General features: G+C 38.9%; 1 protein-coding gene, 1 long non-coding RNA gene, 7 other non-coding genes and 1 pseudogene across 10 annotated transcripts; 3 read left to right on the top strand and 7 right to left on the bottom strand.

The window, feature by feature from the left end:
* Nucleotides 1-3818: 3818 nt before the first annotated feature.
* Nucleotides 3819-8930, bottom strand: LOC114802396 (uncharacterized). The gene is made up of 5 exons (XR_003751720.1): nt 8515-8930; nt 7493-7822; nt 7253-7405; nt 4549-4598; nt 3819-4463 (listed from the first exon to the last, which is right to left on the bottom strand). It is a non-coding gene; the product is annotated as an uncharacterized LOC114802396 (long non-coding RNA).
* Nucleotides 8931-9530: 600 nt separating this feature from the next.
* dynlt2b (dynein light chain Tctex-type 2B) lies at nt 9531-10956 on the top strand. 2 transcript variants are annotated; one of them, XM_029001476.1, is made up of 5 exons: nt 9532-9736; nt 9950-10083; nt 10229-10298; nt 10577-10638; nt 10722-10956. In XM_029001476.1, coding segments are annotated over exons 1-5 (327 nt in total). In that variant the 5' UTR covers nt 9532-9677; the 3' UTR covers nt 10724-10956. The 2 variants fall into 2 exon arrangements, with proteins under 2 accessions (XP_028857308.1, XP_028857309.1); XM_029001475.1 differs by lacking the exon at nt 10722-10956 and having other exon boundaries at nt 9531-9736; nt 10577-10706.
* A 6780-nt stretch (nt 10957-17736) lies between these two features.
* Nucleotides 17737-21593, bottom strand: LOC114802248 (neuromedin-U receptor 1-like; annotated as a pseudogene).
* A 1131-nt stretch (nt 21594-22724) lies between these two features.
* trnaa-cgc (transfer RNA alanine (anticodon CGC)) lies at nt 22725-22796 on the bottom strand. Its single transcript has one exon. It is a non-coding gene; the product is annotated as a tRNA-Ala (tRNA).
* A 411-nt stretch (nt 22797-23207) lies between these two features.
* On the bottom strand, nt 23208-23279 carry trnaw-cca (transfer RNA tryptophan (anticodon CCA)). Its single transcript has one exon. It is a non-coding gene; the product is annotated as a tRNA-Trp (tRNA).
* Nucleotides 23280-23533: 254 nt separating this feature from the next.
* trnar-ucu (transfer RNA arginine (anticodon UCU)) lies at nt 23534-23619 on the top strand. The gene is given in 2 exon segments: nt 23534-23570; nt 23584-23619. It is a non-coding gene; the product is annotated as a tRNA-Arg (tRNA).
* A 1153-nt stretch (nt 23620-24772) lies between these two features.
* trnaa-ugc (transfer RNA alanine (anticodon UGC)) lies at nt 24773-24844 on the bottom strand. Its single transcript has one exon. It is a non-coding gene; the product is annotated as a tRNA-Ala (tRNA).
* A 416-nt stretch (nt 24845-25260) lies between these two features.
* Nucleotides 25261-25332, bottom strand: trnaa-cgc (transfer RNA alanine (anticodon CGC)). Its single transcript has one exon. It is a non-coding gene; the product is annotated as a tRNA-Ala (tRNA).
* A 653-nt stretch (nt 25333-25985) lies between these two features.
* On the bottom strand, nt 25986-26057 carry trnaw-cca (transfer RNA tryptophan (anticodon CCA)). Its single transcript has one exon. It is a non-coding gene; the product is annotated as a tRNA-Trp (tRNA).
* Nucleotides 26058-26312: 255 nt separating this feature from the next.
* Nucleotides 26313-26398, top strand: trnar-ucu (transfer RNA arginine (anticodon UCU)). The gene is given in 2 exon segments: nt 26313-26349; nt 26363-26398. It is a non-coding gene; the product is annotated as a tRNA-Arg (tRNA).
* Nucleotides 26399-26667: the final 269 nt, after the last annotated feature.

Genomic DNA, 26667 nt, shown 5'->3' with positions numbered 1-26667 from the left:
GGACTTCCCAGCGGGGCGTGCCGGAGACTGACAGAGTAGCGGGCGCCTGCGGGCGGCGGACAGGATGCCGGTCCCCCACGGACAAGCTGTGCTTTGGCCCGGGCCTGAAGCCACCGGTGCAGGACAGCCACCACTTGTCCTTATGGACTTCCTCCCCCCCTTTCATAGACCAGTTTTTGGCAGGCCCAGAGGTCGTGCCTTTCAGGGGGGGTAATGTCAAGATCCGGCAGGGGTTACTGTCCTGTGACGTCGTGCGTATGCGTCCTCCTTCCTCGCCATGTCCAGCCAATGTGACATTATCAACCATCCCAAGACAATCTGATATCATATTGCTGATGTAATGTTGCACATTAATAAAAAGTTACTATGGTTTCATTAAAAATCAAACTGTCAATTGTCAGGTGCTAGTTTTTACATGTGAAATTGTGTATTTAAAGCATAAATGTCCCCTATTTGTTTCATATGACAAGTCAAATGTATTTTATTTGTTAATGAAACAATGAAACTCTTGTAATGGCATATCTAATAAATGTTTGGTTCAATGCAGGTTTTTTTTTAGTGTAATAACAATTATGATCTTGTTACCAGTATTATCATTATTCTGGCCACATAGTTGGAAACACATATTTAAGACACAATATTAAGGCACAAGGGTTGTGTGTACTTTCATTTTGGATAACTGTATGCAATTTCCAAGTCAAATGAAAAATGCTTTATTAATAAGTCATTTAAAACAGCCTCTGTCAGACAGGAAAATACACATTAGCAACAAATTAAATTAGAAAGTCCATCAGCATTATTCACTGATTCACATTATTCACATTATTCCACACTGATAATTAATCCTGTATAAAAGGCATCTGATTGACAGTTATCACACTTTATAACAGTTATCACACTTTATCCAACACACTTTGGAAAATTAGATTTAGATTTTCTAAATTCTTAAAGACCCAAGTTAAGATCACTTAATTAGCATGTGCCCCTATAGGATACCATTTGATTTAGAAATTTGCACTTAGAGTGAAAACTAAAAGCAAGACAGATGACACATCTTGATGCTGAGCCTGATTAAACCAGATTAAAAGGTTATAATAATAAAAAACCAAAACGGTACTGTTCTGCACGGAACTCTAAATATAGAAGTAGAACAAATAATCTGAGGAAAACATAATGCACTAAAAGAATTAAACAGCCCAAAGGAACATATAGTCTAAGAAGGACGCAAAGTACACTTATGTCCTGCAGGTATACTGAATGAAATCATTTCCATGGCACAGAATGCCTTGTCTCTCAGACTGAGGACTGTGCCCTTCCACTTCATGATATCAAACAAGCTGTCTCAGCATTTCCTTCTCTCACTCATCACAACTGATTCATTCATTTGGACTGAAGGGAAGTGACATTGAAACAAAAAGGGACTAGTGGAGAAGAACACAACATATTCCATTATATTTCAGTTACATATACAATTCATTTTCATTTGTGATTAGCTCTTGTGCTCATTACAAAAATCCAGTTATATTCCAGCTGGCTATACTGAATTCTATTTTAGTTTTACATCTGGCTTTTGAGCCAGCTGAGGTCTGTCTGGGTCCACCACTGGGAATTCACAGCTGCACAGTGTGTACGGTGCAGCTGCCCCCGTGGGATCAGACTAGAGTGGCTTTTATTCATCCCAGCTGACTGCACTGTTATCATTGGAGACTGTCAAAAAATCTAACAGATTTTCAGGGATTAAAGAACTGGAAAAGAGGTAAGGTTTTGACATGGCGAGGCAGTAGATCTGGAACAATGGCTGGACATGATGATGCAGAAGGACGCATATGCACAATGTCACAAAAAAGGGGTTTTATACATGATGAACAGGACAGGGAAGACATCAAGTAGACAACAAGACAAGAACTGGGCAGCTAAATAGTCCTAGAATAGAAAAAATAAAACAGTAAATGTGAGTTGTAAAAATAAAAAATATGTTGGTATATACATAAAAGATACATTTGTGAGATTTTACATATGTGCAGAGTGGGTAGATATACACATATTGCAATTGAGAATAGGTGATTGTGTACCGGATGTGAGTTTGTGTGGTCAGCTGTTGTAGAGACTGATAGCGGAAAGACTTTCTGAATCTCTTTGTCCCACATCGTGGGTGCCACAGCCTGCCACTGAAGGAGCTGCTCAGTCCTGTCAGTGTCTCCTGCATGTGGTGGGAGATGTTGTCCAGCAGGGATGACAGCTTAGCCACTGTCACTCACCACCTCCACTGGATAAAGAGGGCATCCTAGAACAGAGCTGGCCCTCCGGAACAGCCTGTTCAGTCTTCCTGTCCCCAGCGGAGATGCTGGTGCCCCAGCATGCCACACCATGAAAGATGGCTGAGGCCACCACAGAGTCATAAATATCTTTGACACATTTAATTTTTAATATATAATTTTTATTAGTCAAACTAATTGTGATGTATTCATACAAACATTATTCATATTGCTCAAGGTTTCCTTTCTTATAAAAAAAATTACATTGCACTGACACCATTTGCAGTCTCACTCTACCCTGGAAGGGGGTCCCTCTCTGTATCACGTCTTCCCAAGGTTTCTTCCTTTCTTTTTTCTCTCTCCTAGAGTTTTTCCTTTTGTGTCGAAGGGTCAAGTGTGGGGGGTGTCAACTGTAGGGCTTGTCAAACCCCATTGAGACATACTGTATGTGATTTTGGGCTAAATAAGAAATGAATGTTGTTGTTGTTGTTACATTAAAACACTAAAATATATTTATTTAGACTCTTGACTTTTTCTTTTCACATGAAAAGATCTGTGATAATACACACGTTTGACCTTTCAATATCAAAACAAACCCTTACCAGTCCTTACTATGACCTTTTGACATAACATTTACAGCATTTATCAGACGCCCTTATGGTAGTAAGTGGGATTCGAACCCGGGTCTTCTGGTTCATAGGCGAGTGTGTTACCCACTAGGCTACTACCACAGCAACTGTGATGCTTCATTGACAAGATTGTATTCTGATTTAAAAAAAATCTAAAATATATATACATAAAACTTTTTAAGGATGTCCAAGATAAAGTTAGAGAGGGATGTGTTCATGGCATTTAGAATAAACTCTTACCAGTTTGGATACTGAGCTGAACTCAGATAGCTGAGCTGAACAACATTCTAACATTTTTAAAAGTGAGGTGGAGGAATTAAGAAAAACCTCTTGTACTGTACAAAGCAAGATTTCTAAGTCAGCTAACTAAAGAGCTGAACAGATGTTCCTTAGCTCATTTTATTTGTTAAGCATAAATACTTGCTTCCTCCTGATATTAGGTATTTGTCAACATTTGTAGTAAAATGCTGATTCATCTTCCCATAAAGCATGAGTCTTTTGGGTGAGACAAACCACTATTTTTTTTTATGCAGGGTATAGGGGTTGAGTCAGGGTTGATTTCGGGGAAGGCTTCTTATGAGGGCGTTGGAAATTGCTTTGTTGCAAACAGACAGGGTTATGCTAATTTCAGTGTGCTCCTGTGACACGTTTGCTGAGCACGGTGAGGACATCCTGTGTCATTTCACTCTCACTCCTGCATGTTAGTTTCCAGTAGGTCTACTCAGTAGCATGTAGAACAGGATGCACACTCTGTCATGTGACCAAATGTTGTGGGTTGTGATGAACCCACGTCTGATACTATCTCAGGACGGATTCAATGCAGATCTACCACAAACATGCTTCTTCAGAATGCTTACAAACTATGTTATTGCATAGTTTTTTATGAAGAAATAAAAATAAAAAGTGTCTATTTGAAATTAATGTACAAGTGCAATATGATTGCTTGTTTTATTTCTTCACAAAGATCATTAAAACATTCAAATGATGAGCCATTTGTTATTTTTTTCTTATAACAATAGATTTGTTGGCCCTTTACCCAGCTATGGTAGTGTCAACTTGCAATAATCTGTTGAAGTGTAATTTGTAATAAGCACCTCTAAATTGTTAACCTCTGTTAAATTAATGACTCATCGTTTTCGTGTTTGACATTTCAGAAATATGAAATGTCCTGTTTCCATACAGTACTTTGGGTTGCTCTACTTTTAATGTTTACTGCAGTGTTTCCATTCACTTTGTTCACTCTATACAAATGTATCAATTTATCAAACATCCGAACAAATATCCCATATAGAAAAGATTACATATTTCTTTGTGCCTTGAGTGCAGGTAGTTTTAAATAAAACACCAGACCTGTGGTCCATCCATACTGATCAAATAGTGTAGATGACCATATCAAATAAAAGGAACTTCACCTCTTCTTTTGGCCCTTGGGATAGCTAATAGTGGCATACTCCACTGCATCAGTCTGTCTGAACACCATCTCAGCTGTCCTCCCTCCACCTTTGCTCCTTGGCCAGCTCTGGAAGTCAAGTTCTCCATATTCCACAGAGTGCACTGAGCCAGCAGCTTTACTAGCCACCTACACACAGAACATATAAATGAGCACTTCCATTGTGGCAGGGATTAAAGACCACTGCTGTGGAAGAAAGTAAAGAGAGACAAACCTGCAGAGATATGCTGGGGGCTAAAGGGGCTGAAGTAGGCTGTTTATTCCCTGGAACAGAGAGGGCATGAAGTATTAAAATTATGTTTATAATTTAAAACAGTGGTACCAATACATCTACATAGACAAGAAATGTTTCTGAGTCCTGTAAATCTAACATCTGACTTAAAACAAGCTTCTGATCTGTAAACATGGTTTTGAAAGGAAAGTAACTCATGGAATGGAAGCATTGTAGGTGTGATGGAAGCATTGTTTACAATGGTGATTTCTTTTTGCCATTCAATTTGCCACCATGAATGTGGGTGTCACGCTAGGGCCTTATTAATAAACATTAACATATCATCACAGATCAGAGGATTTTTTTTCCATTCAGAATGCAGTAACAGCTTTGAAGCTCGGATGCAAAATGTTTCCATTTCCATATGATGTTCCTGATGTGAATGGTCCATCACTCTGTTGAGAAGTTCCCATGGTTGTGTGAAGATTAGATAAATTAGTCCATTCAATGATGAAGTCTATGAAAAAGTAAACGAATTTGGTTCACTGTAAAAAAGCCAATTTGCAAAGAGTTAGTTAAATTAATTTTATTGTGTAAAATGAACTAAGAAATGCAAATTTGGAAACCAAATGAAGATTTGTTTCTACATTCAACCAAACCGGTTAAAATAGTTAACAAACAAGCATTGTTTTGTTGATTTTACTTCAATGTTTCAGTGAAAAGTTATAAGGAGCAGTTTTAAGCCACTTTTGTGGCTGGCTAGTGTGGCTGACGTTTTGACTTCTATTTTCCATGCGTTGCACAGAATATGTTTATTATTTAACCCCCAGTATATTCAATGATGGATTCACACTGAAAATGCAAATTGTCACAATTAGAGTCACACATTTTCTCAAACTGCAGGTTTTCTACACTACTTGTTACATGATGTGTCCTTCTGGGGCAGTGGTGGTCTAGCGGATGTAGCTCAGTGGTTAGAGAGCATGCTTTACATATGAGGTCCTGAGTTCAATCCACAGCATCTCCATGGTGACCTCCCTTCGGGGGCAGTGGTGGCCTAATAGTTAAGAAAGTGGCACCATAAGGTTACTGGTTTGAATCCCGATCTGCCGAGGTGCCACTGAGCAAAGCACCGTCCCCACTAGGGCTGCACGATATTGGGAAAATATGCAATATTGTTGTTGAATATTGTGATAATGATATTCTTGCGATATAACATTTCCCGAGAGAAATGCTTTTTAAATTATTATTATTAGCTATTAAAAAAAGCTTTTATATATGTAATTATCATACTAAAATAAACAGGTAATATATATACACACACACACACACACACACACACACACACACACACACACATATTATTAAACAAAAATGGAATAAGAAAATACTATTAAACAAAGTGTACAGGCCTTAAATATGTAATTGATATATTGCCAACATCCACATAAATAAAATTAATATTAACATTACATGGCCCAGTCTAGCCAATAGCATTATATCACTTACTTGGGAGGCGGGGTATAAAGATACTAAGGGCCCATCTGATTTGGAAACAGAAATACTTGGCACATAAATTAATGCTGCGTCCGAAATCGCATACTACATTGAGAGACGCAGGAATCCCACATTTTCTACCTCAGAGAGTGGCTGGTCACTCCATGCAATGTACTCGATAATTCCCCGGTATCGGCGAACTTTTAACGAGTACGAGTACTTTAGAAAATGTGGTATCGGTACTACTCGGTAATACTACTCGCCTCGCATACTGTTTTTCACATACAATATATGGTGTGGCGGCGGAGCTGGCCAATGAGTTGGGACCAGCATGCCTTGTGGGTGAGATACGCGCTGACGGGACGGGCATGCCTGGGGACTGCAAATAGTTAACCATGTTACAGGTAATGTGTCGGGGTTCGGGATGTGTGTTATGGGGTTTTAATGTTATCTATCGCAACTCTTTGCGATACAGATATCGTGTATACTAATATCGCGATAACGATAATTTTTCGATATATCATGCAGCCCTAGTCCCCACACACTGCTCCCCGGGCGCCTGTCATGGCTGCCCACTGCTCACTCAGTGCTGCTGTGTATCACAAGTGACAATCACTTCACTTTCACTGCAGTTGCCATGTATTCAGTTCTGGAGGATAAGTGGAAGCTTTATTTTGATCTTTTAGTAGAGGCATTATGACATTACTATTTAGAGTTCATCTTATTGCCATGATTACAAATGAAGTAGTCAGTGATGTGCACAGCAGTTGTCTAGTTGCACAGAATCACTACATTTACATTTACATCACTAGGATCCGTTCACGAAAAATATTCATCCATTGAATCATTGAATGCTTGGCAGGAGGAGCCTGTGACTCTGAATTCCTTAACTGACAAGGCTCAACGTTTCATAGCTTTTTTCCCCCCCTTTTACATTCAGTGATGGATTCACACTGAACATGCACTGTTCCCTTGCAAATTGTCACAATTAGAGTCATGCATTTTCTCAAACTGCAGGTTTTCTACAATACTTGTTACATGATATGTTCTACTGTATGTGAGACCATACATGTATTTGTTTCAAGCACATCAGAGTGGTAACAATTGCAGTCACATCAAGCACAAAATAAATTATTTGGTTATTGTGTCTCCAAACAGTATAAAATAGTTCAGATGGTAATTTCAGAAGAAAGATTTTTATGGGTTTTACCTGAAGACCCTTTTAATAAGAAGATGATAAAAACAGTGAGGCCTGCAAGCAGCATTATGGATAACATGCTCAGAGCTGTGAAGATGTACCGGTCAGTCGTTTTGGGCTCCACCGTTGGCGTGGCTGTTGTAATGCTTGAAGCGCTTGGGAAAACTTCAGAGAAAAAAGTCAAATTTATTTATTTTTAATGCACAAAATTGGTGATTTGATTTTAAAAATGCACACACAAAATGTACATACCTGTGGTGTTATCTTCCTGGACTCTGAGAAAAAATTCTATGATGTTTTAATAGGCTCTCTATCAGATGTTTCAATAAGTTTGGCTTGGTATATGCTAGTATCTGATAATGACAGGTTCATCAAGTGGAAAGTGATGTTTGGAAATGAGATGTTTATGATGACATTTTTTTCAACACAAAGCGTTTTTGTAGGATCACAACCTACTATTTTAGTGTGGGTTTCTATACAGATTGACTGTAGCCCTGTCAAGTTTAGACAGGTTATGGTATGTGAAAGAATATGTTACATTTTTATGTACAGTGCCGATCAGTGTTGTGGGCTCCAGGTTACCTGAAAAGCGAAAAACATGAGGCATTTCTTATAAAGGAAGCAATCTGGTGACTCGCAGAAATGCTAATCACAAACATCAAATCTAGCTGTCTTCTGAAGCACAAGTGAAAAATAACATGGCAAAAATATTTATGAAATATGTAGCAATTAAATTGTATTTTTAATAAACAAGCAGAACAATCAATAGAATAAATATACATTAAAGCAACTTTACATTCAATGTGATATTTCTAGATGTGACATCATAAAAGCATATACAGAAGTCATAACCTCTAGTTTTTTAGTCCATTTTAATGAAATGGGCAATTACGAATACCATAAATATATGAAAATGTTGTCTTAATCTCAGTCAAAGTCAAACTAACCATGGAAATAAATAAACAAGACAAAAATATGGGTAAACACTGACAGAATTTCTCAGATTTGCATCTTCAATGGCAAGAGCTTTTCATCACTCAAGGAACTAATTTCTGCATTTTTGTCATTTTATGGGATCATAAAAAGCTTTACAGACTCTTCTGCCACATATCTCTAAGTTCTAGCTGCAGGCTGAACAGCAGGATGAAAAGAATTTATCCAACGATTCTGTTTTATCAACATTTTCTACACTGATTCAGTTTGTAAGCATGAATTTATACTGGCATTTGTTTGAATTAAAATTGTAAAATGTAAACAGAATAACTTGATCTCACCTCTGTGAATTAAAAGTAAGCCGAGCAGAGCCAGTGGTAGTGATCTGTTCAGGTCACACAACATATTCAAAGATTAGCCCGGTTATGATTAAGGAATAGAAGCTCCAAACTCTGTACGTGTCGCTTTTATGCGTGGTTGAACTGATTTACACTGAGCTGAAGGTGTGAGTTTGGAGGGTGGGGGTGCAGACAGGAACTAGACTGGAGCAAACTGTCTGTGAAGTGTCATAAGATGCACATCATTCGAGTTTTCAAAAACGTTTGATGTCTCAAGACAATGGAATTTTCATGTAACTGGGTAAAAATGATCTCTACTTCAGACATGTGCCACTTGCGACTCTTCACCAAAATATATTTTAAAACCGTGTGTCTAAATTAGGTCAAAATGAACAATATTGAGGGTCTTTCCTGTGGTTTGTGGTGAACCTGGTGGGCTTTTCTTCTTTACATACATTGCACAACCACAAAAACACTGATCACACTGCATTCTTCTGTTTTAAACCACCATGGATTTACAGTGTAAAATGAGAATATTGTTCATATACTCTTCCTGAACATTTTAATAAGTAACGATCTTAAAATATGAAGTGTCCTGATGCATGACCTGTTACTCTCAGGGGGAACTGGGCTCACATAGCGGGTGCTGATGCACCTGATTAATGAGTCCTGATCACTCCAAGCTGATGGCAATTATATTATATTGTCCCCACATTACATTGTCTGTATGTAACATAAAAATGTATTTTATTAGAAGAATTAAGAAAAAATGCTGAAATGTTTTATGCATTTTATATATTCCCTTACTCTTAATATTATTATCACGAGTGAATATACCTGAGACATATTTGTAAGATATGGGTTGCAATAAATCCATTAGTTCAATCTCGCCATTATAAAATTGATTCTAATTTAAACCACGCTGCACGCATTTTTCTGTTGGCTCGTCATATTTTAGGTGCGGCGCAGTTTTTCCACCACTCCTCGGCGTGGCAGCAACGAGCTCTGAACCGCGTGGAAGACAGAAAAACCCAGAAGAAATGAGCTCAACCATGTTGTCATAGAAACTGCGTCTAGGTTTACGAGGCAGGACTCGGTTGTTTAACTGCGGTGCCTGACTGCTCAGCGTTTCTACCTCAAATGCTGTCTTTTCTGGCTCCTTCACAATGGCGAGCACGGAAACAAACGCGAGTTGTTATCTTATTAGGCCAAACTATCAACACAAGTAAGAAACCAAAAGTTCCTTCCGTTCGAGAAATGATTGTGGGTCCTGTTTTGTGTGCTTTACGTCTGTACATAACTTTATTTACACAGCCAATATTATATTTTGTGAATTATATAATGTTGTCTCAAGTCTAGGTTAGCTAAGACTGGTGTTTAATATAATGCTGTCATTTCCAACGCCACGTGTGCTTGTTGTGCGCATTTGAACGTTTAGGTTCAAGTCAAGTCTTGTCAAAGAGTGCATTCGAGAAATCCTGAGAGAGCATCTTACTGGGTTACAGTACGAACCTGAACAAATTCCAGCTCTGTCGCGGACTTTGGCTGACTGCATTAAGGACCGACTAAAGGGTGATGCTTCATATTCTTAGTGTTGATTTTCTGCTACACTTCTTTCAAATAAACGTAAATATATGTATACACATACACAATCAGAAGAACCCTCTAACACATCTCAATGCTGTTTATGTTTTTTTTTTAACTGTCTGTCTGGTAGGTGTGGAACTTGAGCGTTATAAGCTGGTTGTGCAGGTGGTGATTGGGGAACAGCGGGGAGAGGGGCTGAAGTAAGTCTTATTAATATTACGATGGAACCTACACATCACGCCTGTCATACTGATAGGAAGATCAGATTTGAGAAAAAAAACATTAATGCTATTAGTAAAATTATTAATGTGTAGTTGTAAATGTAGTTAGTTTTTAGTGGTGATTCTGTTACCATGCATGATCAGATTTTTTTAGATCCCAGTTGCTTGTCCATAAGATCAATCAGTTCTAATCAATGTGATTTTATTCAGTTCTGCTGCTTCTACAGATTATATTGTTTATTTTTTTATCCATTTAGGATGGCTGCTCGCTGCTTTTGGGATTCAGATACAGACAGCTATGCCAGGACATTTCATGAATGTGTGTATGACTTTATTTCATTTTAGCTATTTACCTCATGTTCAATATTTAGGCTAAAACTTTTTTTTTCTTATTCTTCTCAGGACCAGTCTAGTTTGTGTGGCGGCAGTGTTTGGTTGTTATTACTACTGAAGGTGTGTCACATGGACATTTGTCTTTCCTGGTGAGGTTTCTGAAGCCAGCTGAGCTTTTTAGTTTACTCCTAATACCAAACAAAGTCTGCACACTTTATTTCTCAACAGATTCTTTACAGAATTATTTAAACCAAGATTATCTCTCTATGGTCAGTCTAAATAAAAAAAATATTTAAACCTTTAAGTGCTTGTTTGTAGTAAATGTAATTGTTGTGTATCTTGTTATATGTAATTCTTTGTATGACCAATAGGTTGCACTACTAGAACAAAACCAACATTCTTTGCATGAGTGATCAAAAGAAGTCAGGGTCACATAGATCATGTACAGCAGGCTAGGTTTGTGGGCCCTTTCAACCTTAGCACTTGACAAAAAATGTTTTGTTGGTTTCACTGGAGCATCTCATGAATAACACAGAAGAAAACATAAGAAGACTCTGGTGTTACTCAAACCCACAATCTTTGAAAATCTAGAAGTCCATTGTGCAATTCATTAAACCACAGAGCCTAGCCTGTTGACCAATCAGTTCACCACTTTGATCATTTGAAATGAAAGTAAAAATAATAGCCCTTTACCCTAATAATTGTACTATGACATGCATGGATCTATGAGTCAGACCTGACTTCAGATATCTCTTTCTTACCTGCTCCAATCTGCTTTGCATGTAAGAGGTCCTGGGTTAAATTAATTGGTATCTCCATAGTCAGTCCCTTTTTAGTAAAAAGGTCTGCTAACATTATTATTTAGGGTTCTACATTTAGAGGCAGTGAAAATGTCTCTATTACACCATTCAGTTCTAAGGTTCTAATCACACCATATAAAAGTGTTGCTAAATTAAAAAAAAAAATCAAGTCATGACCTTTTCAACCTTAACACTTGATATTAAAAATAAGCCTTTAAATGCTTTGTTGGAGTCACATCTGGTGGCTTTGAATATCTTTGAATGTTTAGAAGTCCAGTGCCTTGCCCATTTCACCACAGAGCCAAGTTTGTTTAATTTACCTCGTTTCACATGTCTGTTCATTTGAAATAAATCTAATTGCTATAACTTTACCATTTAATCATTTCACTATGAAATGCACTGTGGCAAATCTGTGAGTCAGACACACGGTCACACAGATCTTCCCTACATGTGGATGTAGCTCACTTGTTTGCTTTGGACCACTGTAGGGATGGTCACAATCCTTTACTAACAAACCATTTCTAGAATAATTAGTTTAAGAAAAGGAATATTGCTTTTTTTGTGAAAGCGGAAAACAAATCTTTTCAATCAATACATGAACACAGCAGAATTGTTTTTTATGATCTTTAAAATGTTAGAGGAAACAGATGGTTTTAACAAAGGTCAAGGTTTTATTTGGTTTCTTCTTGAGTAAATAGTTCACAAAATGGACAACAAGACACAGGGTCAATAAAGAGGTCAAACACACCAAAATAAACTCAAACCAAAAGTAACTTAAACTGAAACTAATTTCAAATGAACTAACCAACTAACCTTGACCCTGACTAAGTCAGGGGGGGCAGTGGTGGCCTAGCGGTTAAGGAAGTGGCCCGTAATCAGAAGGTTGCCGGTTCAATTCCCGATCCGCCAAGGTGCCACTGAGGTGCCACTGAGCAAAGCACCGTCCCCACACACTGCTCCCCGGGCGCTTGTCATGGCTGCCCACTGCTCACTCAGGGTGATGGGTTAAATGCAGAGGACAAATTTCACTGTGTGCACTGTGTGCTGTGCTGCTGTGTATCACAAGTGACAATCACTTCACTTTCTTCTTTCTTCACTTTCTTTAAAAAAAAGTCTTTCAGTCATGACTTGTCAATAACTCACAATACTATAACCATACACTATATAAATTAGGAATCATTAGCACAGGCAAACCTGAAGCATTATTAACCATGCAACCATAAATTTTATAGAAAAATTAAGCTAATGAAATATTGTCCCATTTTGTGCTTAACGGAATCAAAATGCATTTTGGTTGTCAGGTGTAGCTTTAACATGTTAACGTTGACGGCATTATTGTATGTTAAAATACTGTTACATTATTTCTGGGACTGAACCAACTTTGAAAGAACATTCATGTCTATAAACCCAATAGTTGTGTTTTAGGTGATGTGTATCACATGTGACAATCACTTCACTTTACTTTAATGTTACGAATAGACTAAGTGACAAAGTTTTGGAGTCTGAAAAGCGTCTGGCTAAACCAAAGGCCCTGGCATGAGAAAAATATGCATTGTCAAATAAAGTGAAAGTGAAGTGATTGTCACATGTGATACACAGCAGCACAGCACACGGTGCACACAGTGAAATTTGTCCTCTGCATTTAACCCATCACCCTGAGTGAGCAGTGGGCATGGCCATGACAGGGCCGCGGGGAGCAGTGTGTGGGGACGGTGCTTTGCTCAGTGGCACCTCAGTGGTACCTTGGCGGATCGGGATTCGAACCGGCAACCTTCTGATTACGGGGCCGCTTCCTTAACCGCTAGGCTTCAAACAAAACACCCCTCTCGCTGAAGTTGTGCTTTAGGGATTAAGGATTTGAGAGGGTCACATGTACCAACAACCTGCATCCCAACTGAACAAGGTTGTGTGATTACTGAAAGCACTCGGAGCCCACAGTCCTTTGCCCTAGACTTTAGTACCTCAAGGAGTCAACAAGACTGCATTTTTTATAATCAATATGTCTGGCCAATTGTTACTAAATTGAAGCATACAACGGATATAATATATTCGTGTGACTGTTGCCCCATCTCCTGCCACTGAAGCAAAGGCACATGAAACAAGAAATACACATTAAACTGAGCATAAAGTTTAACTAGTCTTGGTCTTACCATTTTTTTCATCACTAGGTCTGATAATTTAATAACACTCCATTGGACAACTATGTTACTGCTTTTTAGCAGTACTGGTATCAGCCTAGTTAAATCTTATCAAAAGAATAATATGTAGTTGCTGCATACATTGTGTTTGACAAAGTTATATCTGGGTGATTATTAACATGCAAGGATTTTACTAAATGTTTTGTCATCATAGAGCATGAAACCTTTTCAAATTATCACGAAAGTGAGTTCTATAGGGATACATCACGGTACAGCAGTACATCTGTTTAGCTGGGCTCAGGTGTGAAAATGTCCTTGTCTTCTGTTTTTGGCTGTCAGTGAATCTGCCATATTGCACCTGTGTCCTTCAGTCTGTACACCACGGGCACCTAGAGACACATTCTGCTTTCATTCACAAGCAAACCTTCCTGGCAAGGGATAAAAAATGTTTTCTTATGCACATTACTATGTGCATTTCCATTAGGGCTGCACGATTTGGGGAAAAAGACATATTGCGATTATTGAGATCAATATTGCGATATGCGATATGATAAAGGACACTTGCTTGTATATCAATGAAAAGTCGCATACTAATAGTGAAATGTTTAATTTCAAAGTGAAACATACAAACTACTTATAATCTGAAAAGCCCAGTGCTTTCAAAATACAATATTCTACAAAATTAAATAAATCACAAAAAACTCTTTTACATTACTGTCGAATGACAAACCCTGGTAAGGCTAAACAACTGTTTTGATTATATTTGGCCATTATAAAATCCCGTATTATAGTTCTTACGTTTAGCCAAAACGTTGTTTGGAGGCTGACTTGAACACAGGAATGCATAGCTTCGCTAGCTTAGCCTAGCTTAGCTAAGGTTAAGACTTATAAAACGGGGATTTTATAATGGCCAAATATATTCAAAACAATTGTCCAGCCTTTCCTATGAAATGTAATCCCCCGGGATCTGGTTTGGAGCGTACAGTGGTTTGTACAGCCCCAAGCAGCACAAGAGTGAGACATTTTTATGCACTTCTTTCCATAGACATGTATATGCTTCACTCCACAGCAGAGCCTCTCGCAATATGGCGGCGACATTGACATACGATGCAGCGCGTCATGCGGTGTCTAACCATATGTCTCCGAATCGAAAGTCATGTGACCAAACACGTCACATCCAACTGAAGTGAGACTTCAGTCAGCTCGCAAACTTTGAGAGAATGAGAGAATGGATCGGATATGTTGGCGATCCAATCCATGTACTAATCATTTAAATCGCAGCTTTTTGCGTTCATGTAATCGCACAGACTGACATCGCGATTACGATTGCGATTAGATTAATCGTGCAGCACTAATTTCCATTATTCCATTATAATCACATTATTAAAGTGCTGAAGCACCTCTATACTAAAAGAATCATAACCACTGCCATGACCAAAGACATTAACATCACTTCTGATTCCTGTCAGCCACCCCTCTAACTCCTTTTGCAAGGGAACCATGGTTAAATGTTTAGCTTCAATGCAATTGTGGGAATGTAGCTCAGTGGTAGAGCTTCGCATGTATGAGGTCCTGGGTTCAATCCCCAGCATCTTCATGGTGACTTCCCTTTGGGGGCAGTGGTGGCCTAGCGGTAAAGGTAGCAGCCCCATAATCACAAGGTTGCCGGTTTGAATTCCCATCCGCTGAGGTGCCACTGAGCAAAGCACTGTCCCCACACACTGCTCCCTGGGCGCCTGTCATGGCTGCCCATGCTCACTCAGGGTGATGGGTTAAATGCAGAGGACAAATTGCACTGTGTGCTGTCACTTCACTTTAATGTATATTATTTGTTCAATTTGTTTTGTGTTTTTCAAATCTGCATGATATCAGGAATCCACTCATTTTATATTTCATGATACATAATTAAATGTAGAGTAACAATATAAATACACAAGAAACCAAGGCCATAATTTAACAAACCCACTAGCTGAAAAAAATGTCTTTTAGATACCAGGAAAGTGTAGTTCTATTTCCTCAAGGCATGCACATTTGTGGGGATAAAATGTCATTTGATTAATCAAGCAATGTGCTGGATTAGAGGCCCAAGGAGATTTTATTCAGAACCAGAACAAAAAAAAAAAAGATCTGTTTTTGCTGCATGTTTGGGCCTTGTGACCTTTTGGTCAGTTGTATGCAGAAAATTTTAAATTCTGTATATAACAATGCCCACTAAACATACCAAAACAAAATATTTTATCATTAGGAACCTTTTCATAGTGGCACTATTTATTTATTTTCATTCTACTGGTGCCATGAGTTCCAGTGCTGTTTATTCTTTGTTGTCTGAATTTCAGGGACCTGAACTTTGTTGTTCAGGTCTCTCCATCAAACACATGGCAATAAATAGCAGAAAAGCAATTTCTCTCATTTATACTTGACCTCTGGATGGCAGGAAAGGAAAAAGATATACTTTCTTGCAGTTCAGTCAACTTGCATAAAAAACTCAGGCAATGACTTGTCACACACTGAACATGTGTACTGAAGCACACATAAAAGAATAAATAATAATAAATTAATAAATAAGTTCAAGTTAAAACTACGGTAGGAGTAACAGTAACATCCTTTTACCTTTTACCATGAAATGCGTGTTGAAGATGTGAGACAGACCAAACTTCAGACTGACTTGGAATGTAGCTCAGTGATAGAGTGCGTTCTTCGCATGTATAATATTCACTCTTGTTTAGGAAATATCCTTACAGCAAATAGCTCTCTCAAAAACAGAAAGAGCCTTACATTGCAGACTATGACTCCAGATAATGTTGCGTGTTTAAATCACGTACCAGTCATATTCGTGTTTTGCTAAATTACTGAAAACCATAAATTAAGAAAAGCAAGCAACAAAATAAATGCTTGCGTTGAAAATCTAAGTATATCTCAAAAAGTTTTTTGGATCAACTTGAGTGAATAGTGCTGCTGTAATGGACCATTTTGCCATCTATATGTAAAATAGGCCCCATGTCAAGGAATAAATCTGTCAGAATTAGTTGGTTTAATTAAAAAACAGAATGTGTTTCAGATGGCAGGACAAAACTATGAGAGTATTTTGTGAGAGGATATTTGGCTTGCATTATTAATTTCAGCTCATCAAAGCTCACAGTGACACAACAACAAAATGTCCTCTTATTTTAACCCATCACCCTTAGTGAGCAGTGGACAGCCATGACAGTTGTCCGGGGAGCAGTGTGTGGGGACGATGCCTTGATTAAGGGGACCTCAGTGGCACCTTGGCAATTCGGGATTTGAACCCACTTCTCTACCCCCTAGGCCACCACTGGCCCAACCTTATACAACGTAATGCAGTAATCACAGTTAAAGTGCAGTCCATGTACATTTTACAGTTGCAAATCTTTTCTTGACAGCAGTTTGACAAAAACACATTACTATATCAAATGAAATAGCTTTCATATACTGTTCTGTACATATTTGGGGGGGTTGTCGAATAAATCAGTGAAGGTTTCCAAATATACAACAAACCTCCCACCAGAAAATCTGCTTTTCAGTCAAAGTTTAGAACAAAACAAAACAAACAACAACAACAAAACACACATTGATCAATTATGTAAGAGAGAGGTAATTATGCACATAGGATCACAGTGAGGGAGTGCAAGACAATGCAAGCTTGGTTCCCCAAAAGAGAGTCCGGTGGAATTTGTGACAGCCTTCACAGGCTTTTACAGGCATTTTGTGGAAATTATTATTTTTTATGTTTAATGTATTACATTTTAGCTTTTATATATATATATAGTTAGTTTAACTATTTATAATCATGTTATAAACAATATTTATAATCATATGAACTAGGCATATACATTTGATTAGAGATTCTTAGTTATTGGTTATTATTACTGTATACTATTTCCTTTCAAATCTTAAGTTAACGTGTCACTCATTGCTTTCATTTGCTGACAGAAATTTGTAAGTCAGGGCATTTTTTTCAGTGAAGTTACACAAATTTTCAGTTACACACCCTTTGAGCTAAACTACACAAACCACACAAGTTTAACATTCAGGGTCATGAAACTGTAGACTCATGCCTATGACATTGGTACAGTGCATGGTCCTCTGCCTCTATACAGCTGATTGCCCTTGCTTGCAGGGGTGTCACTAAGAGTTCTGTGGCACATCATGTGCACAGTCATGCTCAATGAGTGCTTTCTGGCACTTGAGTGGCCGCTGACAGATTACTTCCTTAAACATCTTTCTAAAGCGTGTAGACATGAGGTTATACAGGATGGGGTTAATTGCTGAGCTGAGGTAAAAGAACACCCCGGAGATGACATGTACATACTGGAAGATTTCCAGCTGATCAGTGGTCCACTGGTCAATGAAGCTCCACATTAGTCGATCAGTGTGGAAAGGAGCCCAGCAGATCCCAAACACCACAACCAGAACAACTGCAATAAAATGCAAACAAAAACCGCCTTGTTACACACAGCAGAAATCATTTCATATTGATCAGCTACAGGGCATGAGTTTCATGTCAATGGAATAGACATTGCACGTTGGGAGGGTTTGCTAATGTTATATCATAAATGTACTTGGGATTTACAGAAACAAGTAAGGTCTGCTTGCTACCTATCAGTATATTGGAGAAAGTAACATCTCTCCCAGTGTTACGTCCTCTGACGTATTTATTTTTATTATATTGTAAACATGAATTGTCATGCTACAGTATGTTGTGTTTTTCTCTCTTTTTTTCTTCTTCTTCCTTCGTCTACCACACTGCCAGCTTGGTGTAGCTCAGCTGTGCCTAATTGCACCAATCACCGCTGGATCCACATTGGCTAATGAGGGGAGCTCTGTGGAGTTAAAGGCTGCCCCGGGAGGGTTGTTTTGTGGGCAGGGCAGGGCAGGGCCAGGCAGGCAGGGCAGGGGCAGGGCAGGGCAGGGCAGGGCAGGGCAGGCAGGGCAAGGGCAGGGCAGGGCAGGGGGGCAGGGCAGGGCAGGGCAGGGCAGGGCCAGCTCACCAGAGAGTATTGTGTTTTCTCCTGCCTTAGACATTAGCTTGTGTGCTATTGCTCATGCATTTGTTAGCTTGTTATTTGTGCTAAGGTGCTAGCCTGTGCTAAGTCTTAACTTCAACTTCACCAGTTGTCATCTTTTTAGTCATTGCTACAGCCCTTTTCCTACTCTTTTCTGAAACTTGAGTTCTTTGTTTTATTTACTTAGTTATTTTATAAGGAGCAGTAGGGAGGAGGACGCCATTTACTTTTGGTATCATCTTTTCTCCTGTGTTAAGTTAGTAAGGGAGCCAGGTAAGACTTCTGTTTATTTGATATTTTTTTGTGAGGTTACCTAAGTTTCTTTAAAACTAAGTTAGAACTGTTATGTTTGTTATTTTGGCCTTGTTTTGCTCCCTGTTTTGGATACTTGAGTTTGTAAATACATTTTTTTGTTGGCCATTTGAGATTAGTGTGATCTTTTCGGAGTGTTGGGACAGGGGAAAAGCAAATTAGACATTGTATTCAGGTTTGTAGATAAAAAGCTGCTATCTTAATTCATTTTGTTACTTCTCTTCCACCCCTAGACACGAGGAGAATGTAACAGTCATTTGTTTATTGTTTTTTTTTTTTTTTTTTTTTTTTTTTTCCATTTTGACAACTAAAAGACAAACTGATGTTTTTATAAAAAGAGGAGCTCATCATTTATTTTTAAAATATTTTGCAGACACCCTTATTCAGAACATATTCTTAGGGTTAAGTGTCTTGCTCATGGACACAATGGTAGTAAGCGGGACTTGAACCCGGGTCTTCTGGTTCATACGCAAGTGTGTTACCCCTAGTCTACTACCACCCACATTCATGAATACACTTCTAGATGTAAACCACTCATTGTAGATCTTTATGAAAAAGACAGCATTGCGGAAGCAGTGTAAGGGACTTACACAGCATTTTAGTGACCTGACGGCGGCGGGTCTTCAGCTGCCCATTGTGACACATCCTCTCCCTGTGCAACTGCAGTCCAATGAGGAGGTATAGGACACTGACTGTCAGCACTGGCAGTAGAAAGAAGAGCAGCGTAGTCAGCTGAACAATCAAGTTGTACATCCAGCGGGGTCTCACAAGTGTGCAAATAGCTGAGTCTGGGATGCCAGAGGCACCTGAGCCAGGAGGCAGTGTAAGAATTCCATGGAGGCTTGTGTTGGGCATTGCACAAAGTACTGATGCTGCCCAGATACTAAAGATGACGCGTTTGGCATGTGTGCGAGTAACCACATACTTGGCCTTAAGTGGGTGCACCACGGCAATGTAGCGCTCAACACTCAAAGCTGTCACATTGAGGATGGAGGCAAAGCACACTGTCTCAAACAGAAAGGTCTTGAAGTAGCATCCCACAGCACCTAGAATGAAGGGTAGTTGCTCCACATCTCATACAACTCTAGTGGCATCCCCAGGAGCAGCAGCAGCAGGTCTGAAACGGCCAAACTGAACAGGTAGAAGTTGGTTGGTGTCCACATGACTGTGTTGCAGGCAATAATGATGCAGGTCAGCACATTGCCCAAAGCACCAACTAGGAAGATGAGCAGGTAGGTAAACACATAGGCAGGAAGTCAGAAGACCGTCTAGGGCCTAGGTACTTTTCCAGGTACTCGTTTAATGTCAAACATGAGTTGTCCGACTCCAAGGTGATGCCAAGCTGGGTGCCATTACATTGAGCCTCTTGCAAACAGCCCAGCAGACCACACCAGACTCCCATGGTCTTGAGAGCAGTGTGGTTACATATCGCTGACATATTGCCTCTGGTGATACAGAAAAAACAGGGATTTGAAATGTGTTGCTTTGTAGATAACAATCAATTATCAATACAATGTTGCAACAACATTTTCTAGAAAGTGTCCTTGTATGTATTTACCGTTCGTAAAAAAAAAAGCAAAGCATAGATTGAAAATTTTTTAGGCCATATATTGAGAAAACCATCAATCATTTAAAAAGAAGTACGTTAGACCACTTAGTCTACTGTCCAAAACAATGGTGGAATAACAATGCAATTGATATGAATTCATAAACGAATCTTAAAACAAGAGAACACAAAGTTTTTGCTTAACATGTATTTGTAATTTAGCTACAAGTTTAAGATTATTTCTATATTGCATCTGTATACCTCTATGCATAAATATTGTTTTTATCAATTCAGAAGAAAGACTTGTCTCAACTGCATACAGATTTTAAACTTTTTTCAAGTATGTCTATTACTGGAGAATACATATAATAAATGTATACTTTCACCTTATACAAGCAGTGGCTGTTCTAACCTATAGGGCGGACAAACCCTTGATTTGGGTGCTAGTCTAGCTTGAGTATCTTTGTCATACATTAAACACATCCATGGAGTGAAGCATTAAAAGAAAGTGAAGTGTTTCCATAACTTCTCAGCCACCAATGCACCATTAGCACATTTGCTTTCTCATTTAAATATTGCCATTAGTCTAACTTTATTGCCCACTAAGTTTAGACCAACACAATTTGTTTCTCTATATTTTTCTTGTCTGCGCATAAGCCTTCCTGCTCTGTACTGCACACACTTCAAATCTGATCGATCAGAAACAGAGTAGACTGTTTTGCTTCCTACTGTTAAAGTTAGATTTTAGCGGTTATTAAACATGCTGTTATGCAAATATATATATATTTGCAGAATTATACTAAATAAATAAATTACTGTTGTGACAAAAACAGAAAGGCTGATCTAAAAATCATAACTCCCATCTTATATGAAAGTTTTTTTTATCATTTTTTCATGTATTTCAATGAATATTTAGTGTGATGTAAACACAAGAATAATGACACATTTCAAATGAAGCAAAAAGCCTTACCTGACACGATTGAGATTGTCCATTTAGAACATATAGTTTTCCTATACCATTTTATTAGATTCTAAAATTATTGTAGAAAATAAAATCACAGATCACTCATCACATAATGCATATAATCACTTCAAAGTGTTGCAGAGTTCTTTCTCTCAGTCTGCTGCTATCCTGCAGACTGATGTGCAGTAGCCTGAATCTGCTTTGTTCTCCATGACTCATCCTCTCCTCTAACACTCTCTCTTTTCTTACTATCGCTCACTTGATTTCTTATGACTCATTTCTACAACTGAATCTCTCTGCCTGCCTACTTTCCAATCCCATATTTTCATCAGACTCTGATGAAATATGTGACTCTTCATCTTTGTGTGCTGAATCCCTGTTGTCCTTTCCTGTGTCAGAAAACTGACTGTCGTCCCTTAAGTCTTAACTTCAGCTGTTCCCATTAGGCTTTGCCACAGTGGACCAACCATTTCCCATTTCTTCTGCATCCTTCTCAATCACACCAACCACCTGCATGTCTTCTCTCACCACATGCATAAACCTTCTACTCTGCCTACCTCCTGTCTGGCTGCTCCATTCTCAGAATAATTCTCCCAACATTTTGCACACAATCTAACCATCTCAATCTTGCCTCTCTAACTTTGTCTAAACAAGCAGTCTCTCTAATAAACTTCTAACTACTACATAGGTCTATTGAACAGGGCCAGCACATTAATCTTTTTATTAGAGTTATTAACTACTTGGACACATGAAAGATTTGATAGATGGCACATACATTTCAATAAAATTATTTAGCCTATTTGACATGACTATAATTTGAGAGTATGTCATCCTGTGGTAAAAAAAATACAACAGAGACTACTTGTTCAGAACAGATGTTTTCAGTAAACTGTTTACGCTAAACACACAATTATCTTGGCAACTTTCTCTAACAGCAGTCTAAGTATCATTGTTTGTATGCTCGGGGCTCCTTATGTGGGGATGTAGCTAAGTGGTGGCGTGCATGCTTTGCATGTTTGAGGACCCAGGTATCAATCCCAAGTATCTTCATGGTGACTACTCATTAACGCAGCAGTCTCTTGGACCAGTGGTGGCCTAGCGGTTAAGGAACTGGCAATGTAATTTGCCGGTTGCCGGTTCGAGTCCTGTTCTGAATTATGGTGGCCAACAATTACATATTAAGGACCACAACTTGATAGCCTGTCACTATGTCAAAGAGAGGTTTCAACTACTTCTAAATTTCTAAACAAAATTAGTAAGAGACTACTGCACTAAAGGGAAGTCACCATGCAGATGTTGGGGATTGAACCCAGGACCTCATACATGCGAAGCATGCGCTCTACCACTGAGCTACATCCCCACTTATAAAGCATTGGTGAGATGTTGTGTCTGACTCACACATCCGCCACCAAGGATTTTGTAGTGTGAGGATTATATAAACAATATATTTAAATGCTACATTCAGTTCAAATGAACCAAGATACAAAAGAAGACACTTGGGCCAAGCTTGGCCCCCTTGACACAATGGAAAATGCATTGGACTTCGAGAGTGTTGTAAGTCCCATCAGAGTCACATTTATTTTTCTCTGTGTGAGTCCTCAGCTACTTTGCTTCTTTACACATTACAGTGCTGATATGTCTATTCCAGTGGCTCCTACAAAATTTTGTGTTTTATTTTGACATTCAAAACAAGTGTTGAGGATGAAAAGGCCTTTTCTGTGGTTTGCTGAACCTAATCAAAGATTTTCTTTAAAAAGGCAAAAAGATCACATGATCCCGACGTGATTTGAACACGCAACCTTCTGATCTGGAGTCAGACGCGCTACCGTTGCGCCACAAGACCCACAAAGAAAACGCTTATTCAACAACTCCAAGTAAACAACAGGGACCCTAGATATGCCAGGGACCTTATGGATGAGAAGCACATGCTCAACCACTAAGCTACATCTCCAGCTGCTACTAATCAGACTGACCTTTAGTCTGACTCACACATATCTGCAACACTGCATTTCATGGTCGCATTGTTTAAAAAACATACAACCATTGTTTCTCTTTCAATTGTACAGAAAGGTTGAATACGGCTCACCAGTCCACCTAGGCTCTGTGGCGCAATGGATAGCGCATTGGACTTCTAGACAGTCAAAGACATTCAAAGGTTGTGGGTTCGAGTCCCACCAGAGTCACTTTAGTTTACTTCCAGTGAGTCCAAAGAAAAACTTACTGGTTTAATGTTTATGCTCAATGCAAGTGTTAACTTTGAAAAAGTCCTTCATCCTAAGGATCTCGTGGTACATGAATTATGATGGCCAGCATTTAATGATCAAGCACTACCCTTCATACACAAACTTTCACCATGTCATAGAGATGTTTCAACTTTTTACAATCCTAGCTGAAAATGGTAAGAGACGGCTACGCTAATGAGTAGTCACCATGGAAACACCATGAATTCAACCTGGGACCTCATAAAGCAAAGCATGCGCTCTACCCCTGAGCTCCATCCCCACACGTATGTCTGTTGTGAGAAGTTGTTTCTGACTCACAAGTCCGCCACTATGGAGTTTGTAGTCAGAGAATTATACAAACAGAATTATTAAAATTCAGTTCAAATGAACCAATGAACCAATCGGGGTCTCCGATTCCAATCATGTCTGTTCTCCGTTGTTGTCCCTGGCTGGTGGAACAACCTGCCCTCCTCCACACGACTAGCCGAGACTATCACCACTTTTAAGAAGAAGGTGAAAACCCTCTTATTCCAAAAATATTACAGACAAATCTAACACTTACACACGCACATGTGTACACATTGAACAAACAAATAAAAATGTATAAATACATTATAATTTTTCTTAGTCTAGCACCCAACAATCTCCGAGCATGCTCTTCACTGACAAGTCTATGCCTTATCAGGGCTCTTAGTTTGTAAACTCGATATTCTATAGAAATCGAACGAGAATTGCTGGTGTCTTCCTATTGTAAGTCGCTTTGGATAAAAGCGTCTGCTAAATAAAGTAAAGTAAGTAAAGTAAAGTAAAAGAAGGTACATAGGCCAATCTCGGCTCCGTGACACACTGGACAATGCATTGGACTTCTAGACTCTTTTTCTTAGCCCAACTCTATCCTCTGAAGACTCTCCAACTACTTTAGAACCATATTCAAAGTGTTAAGTTTGAAACGGTTCATGATCCTGTAAAGCGGTACATGAATTATGATGGCCACCATTGACAGGTTAAGGACTACAACCTGATAGACTTTCACTATGTCGAAGGGATGTTTTAACTACTTCTAAATTTCTAAACAAAATCAGTAAAAGACTACTACACTAAAGAGAAACTACCATGAAGATGCCGGGGATTGAACCCAGGACCTCATACATGCAAAGCATGCACTCTACCACTGAGCTACATCCCCACACATAAGATGGCTGTGAGAAGTTGTTTCTGACTCACACTTCTGCCACCATGAATTTTCTAGTGAGAGGATAATATAAACAATACTGTTAACTACTATGTTTACTTTAAATGAACCAAGGTACAAAAGAAGGTACATAGGCCAAGTTTGGCTCTGTGACGCATTGGACAATGCATTGTTTTTTAGATTATTCATTTTACCTTTTTGCCCTCCAACTACTCTTTAAAAAAGTTCAAAGTGTTAAGTTTGAAATGGATCATGATCCTAGCTTGCAAAACATGAATTATGAGGGCCAACAATTACATATTAAGGACCACAACTTGATAGCCTTTCACTATGTCAGAGAGAGGTTTCAACTACTTCTAAATTTCTAAACAAAATTAGTAAGAGACTACTGCACTAAAGGGAAGTCACCATGCAGATGTTGGGGATTGAACCCAGGACCTCATACATGCGAAGCATGCGCTCTACCACTGAGCTACATCCCCACTTATAAAGCATTGGTGAGATGTTGTGTCTGACTCACACATCCGCCACCAAGGATTTGTAGTGTGAGGATTATATAAACAATATATTTAAATGCTACATTCAGTTCAAATGAACCAAGATACAAAAGAAGACACTTGGGCCAAGCTTGGCCCCCTTGACACAATGGAAAATGCATTGGACTTCGAGAGTGTTGTAAGTCCCATCAGAGTCACATTTATTTTTCTCTGTGAGTCCTCAGCTACATTGCTTCTTTAAATCAAAATTCAAATTCAAATTTTATTTGTCACATACACAGTCATACATGGTATGATGTGCAGTGAAATGCTTTCTGCAACTGCTACAGACCCCAGTATTGCAAATGTTGCAAGTAAACAGTGAACCAATATTGAACCAATATGCAAATATTGCAAACATAACCAAGTATTACACTTTACGTCTTTAACATAAAATATGTGTAACTGGTAGGGTGAAGGTGTGCAAATGAGTTACAGTTTTTACACATTACAGTGCTGATATGTCTATTCCAGTGGCTCCTACAAAATATTTTGTGTTTTATTTTGACATTCAAAACAAGTGTTGAGGATGAAAAGGCCTTTTCTGTGGTTTGCTGAACCTAATCAAAGATTTTCTTTAAAAAGGCAAAAAGATCACATGATCCCGACGTGATTTGAACACGCAACCTTCTGATCTGGAGTCAGACGCGCTACCGTTGCGCCACGAGATCCGCAAAGAAAAGCGCTTATTCAACAACTCCAAGTAAACAACAGGGACCCTAGATATGCCAGGGACCTTATGGATGAGAAGCACATGCTCTACCACCTAGCTATATCTCCAGCTGCTACTAATCAGACTGACCTTTAGTCTGACTCACACATATCTGCAACACTGCATTTCATGGTCGCATTGTTTAAAAAACATACGACCATTGTCTCTCTTTCAATTGTACAGAAAGGTTGAATACGTCTCACCAGTCCACCTAGGCTCTGTGGCGCAATGGATAGCGCATTGGACTTCTAGACAGTCAAAGACATTCAAAGGTTGTGGGTTCGAGTCCCACCAGAGTCACTTTAGTTTACTTCCAGTGAGTCCAACGAAACACTTACTGGTTTAATGTTTATGCTCAATGCAAGTGTTAACTTTGAAAAAGTCCTTCATCCTAAGGATCTCGTGGTACATGAATTATGATGGCCAGCATTTAATGATCAAGCACTACCCTTCAGACACAAACTTTCACCATGTCATAGAGATGTTTCAACTCTTTTACAATCCTAGCTGAAAAATGGTAAGAGACGGCTACGCTAATGAGTAGTCACCATGGAAACACCATGAAATTC

This window comes from Denticeps clupeoides, chromosome 13, assembly GCF_900700375.1.
Source record: "Denticeps clupeoides chromosome 13, fDenClu1.1, whole genome shotgun sequence".
Classification (NCBI taxonomy): Eukaryota; Metazoa; Chordata; class Actinopteri; order Clupeiformes; family Denticipitidae; genus Denticeps; species Denticeps clupeoides.
This window is presented reverse-complemented; position numbering and strand designations above follow the sequence as displayed.

Excerpts from the sequence above, each read along its gene's own strand:
- dynlt2b (XM_029001475.1), top strand. The coding sequence starts at position 9,678 with ATGGCGAGCACGGAAACAAACGCGAGTTGTTATCTTATTAGGCCAAAC. Across the intron at positions 9,737-9,949 it reads AGGCCAAACTATCAACACAA|GTTCAAGTCAAGTCTTGTCA; the intron begins GTAAGAAACCAA and ends TTGAACGTTTAG. Across the intron at positions 10,084-10,228 it reads CATTAAGGACCGACTAAAGG|GTGTGGAACTTGAGCGTTAT; the intron begins GTGATGCTTCAT and ends TCTGTCTGGTAG.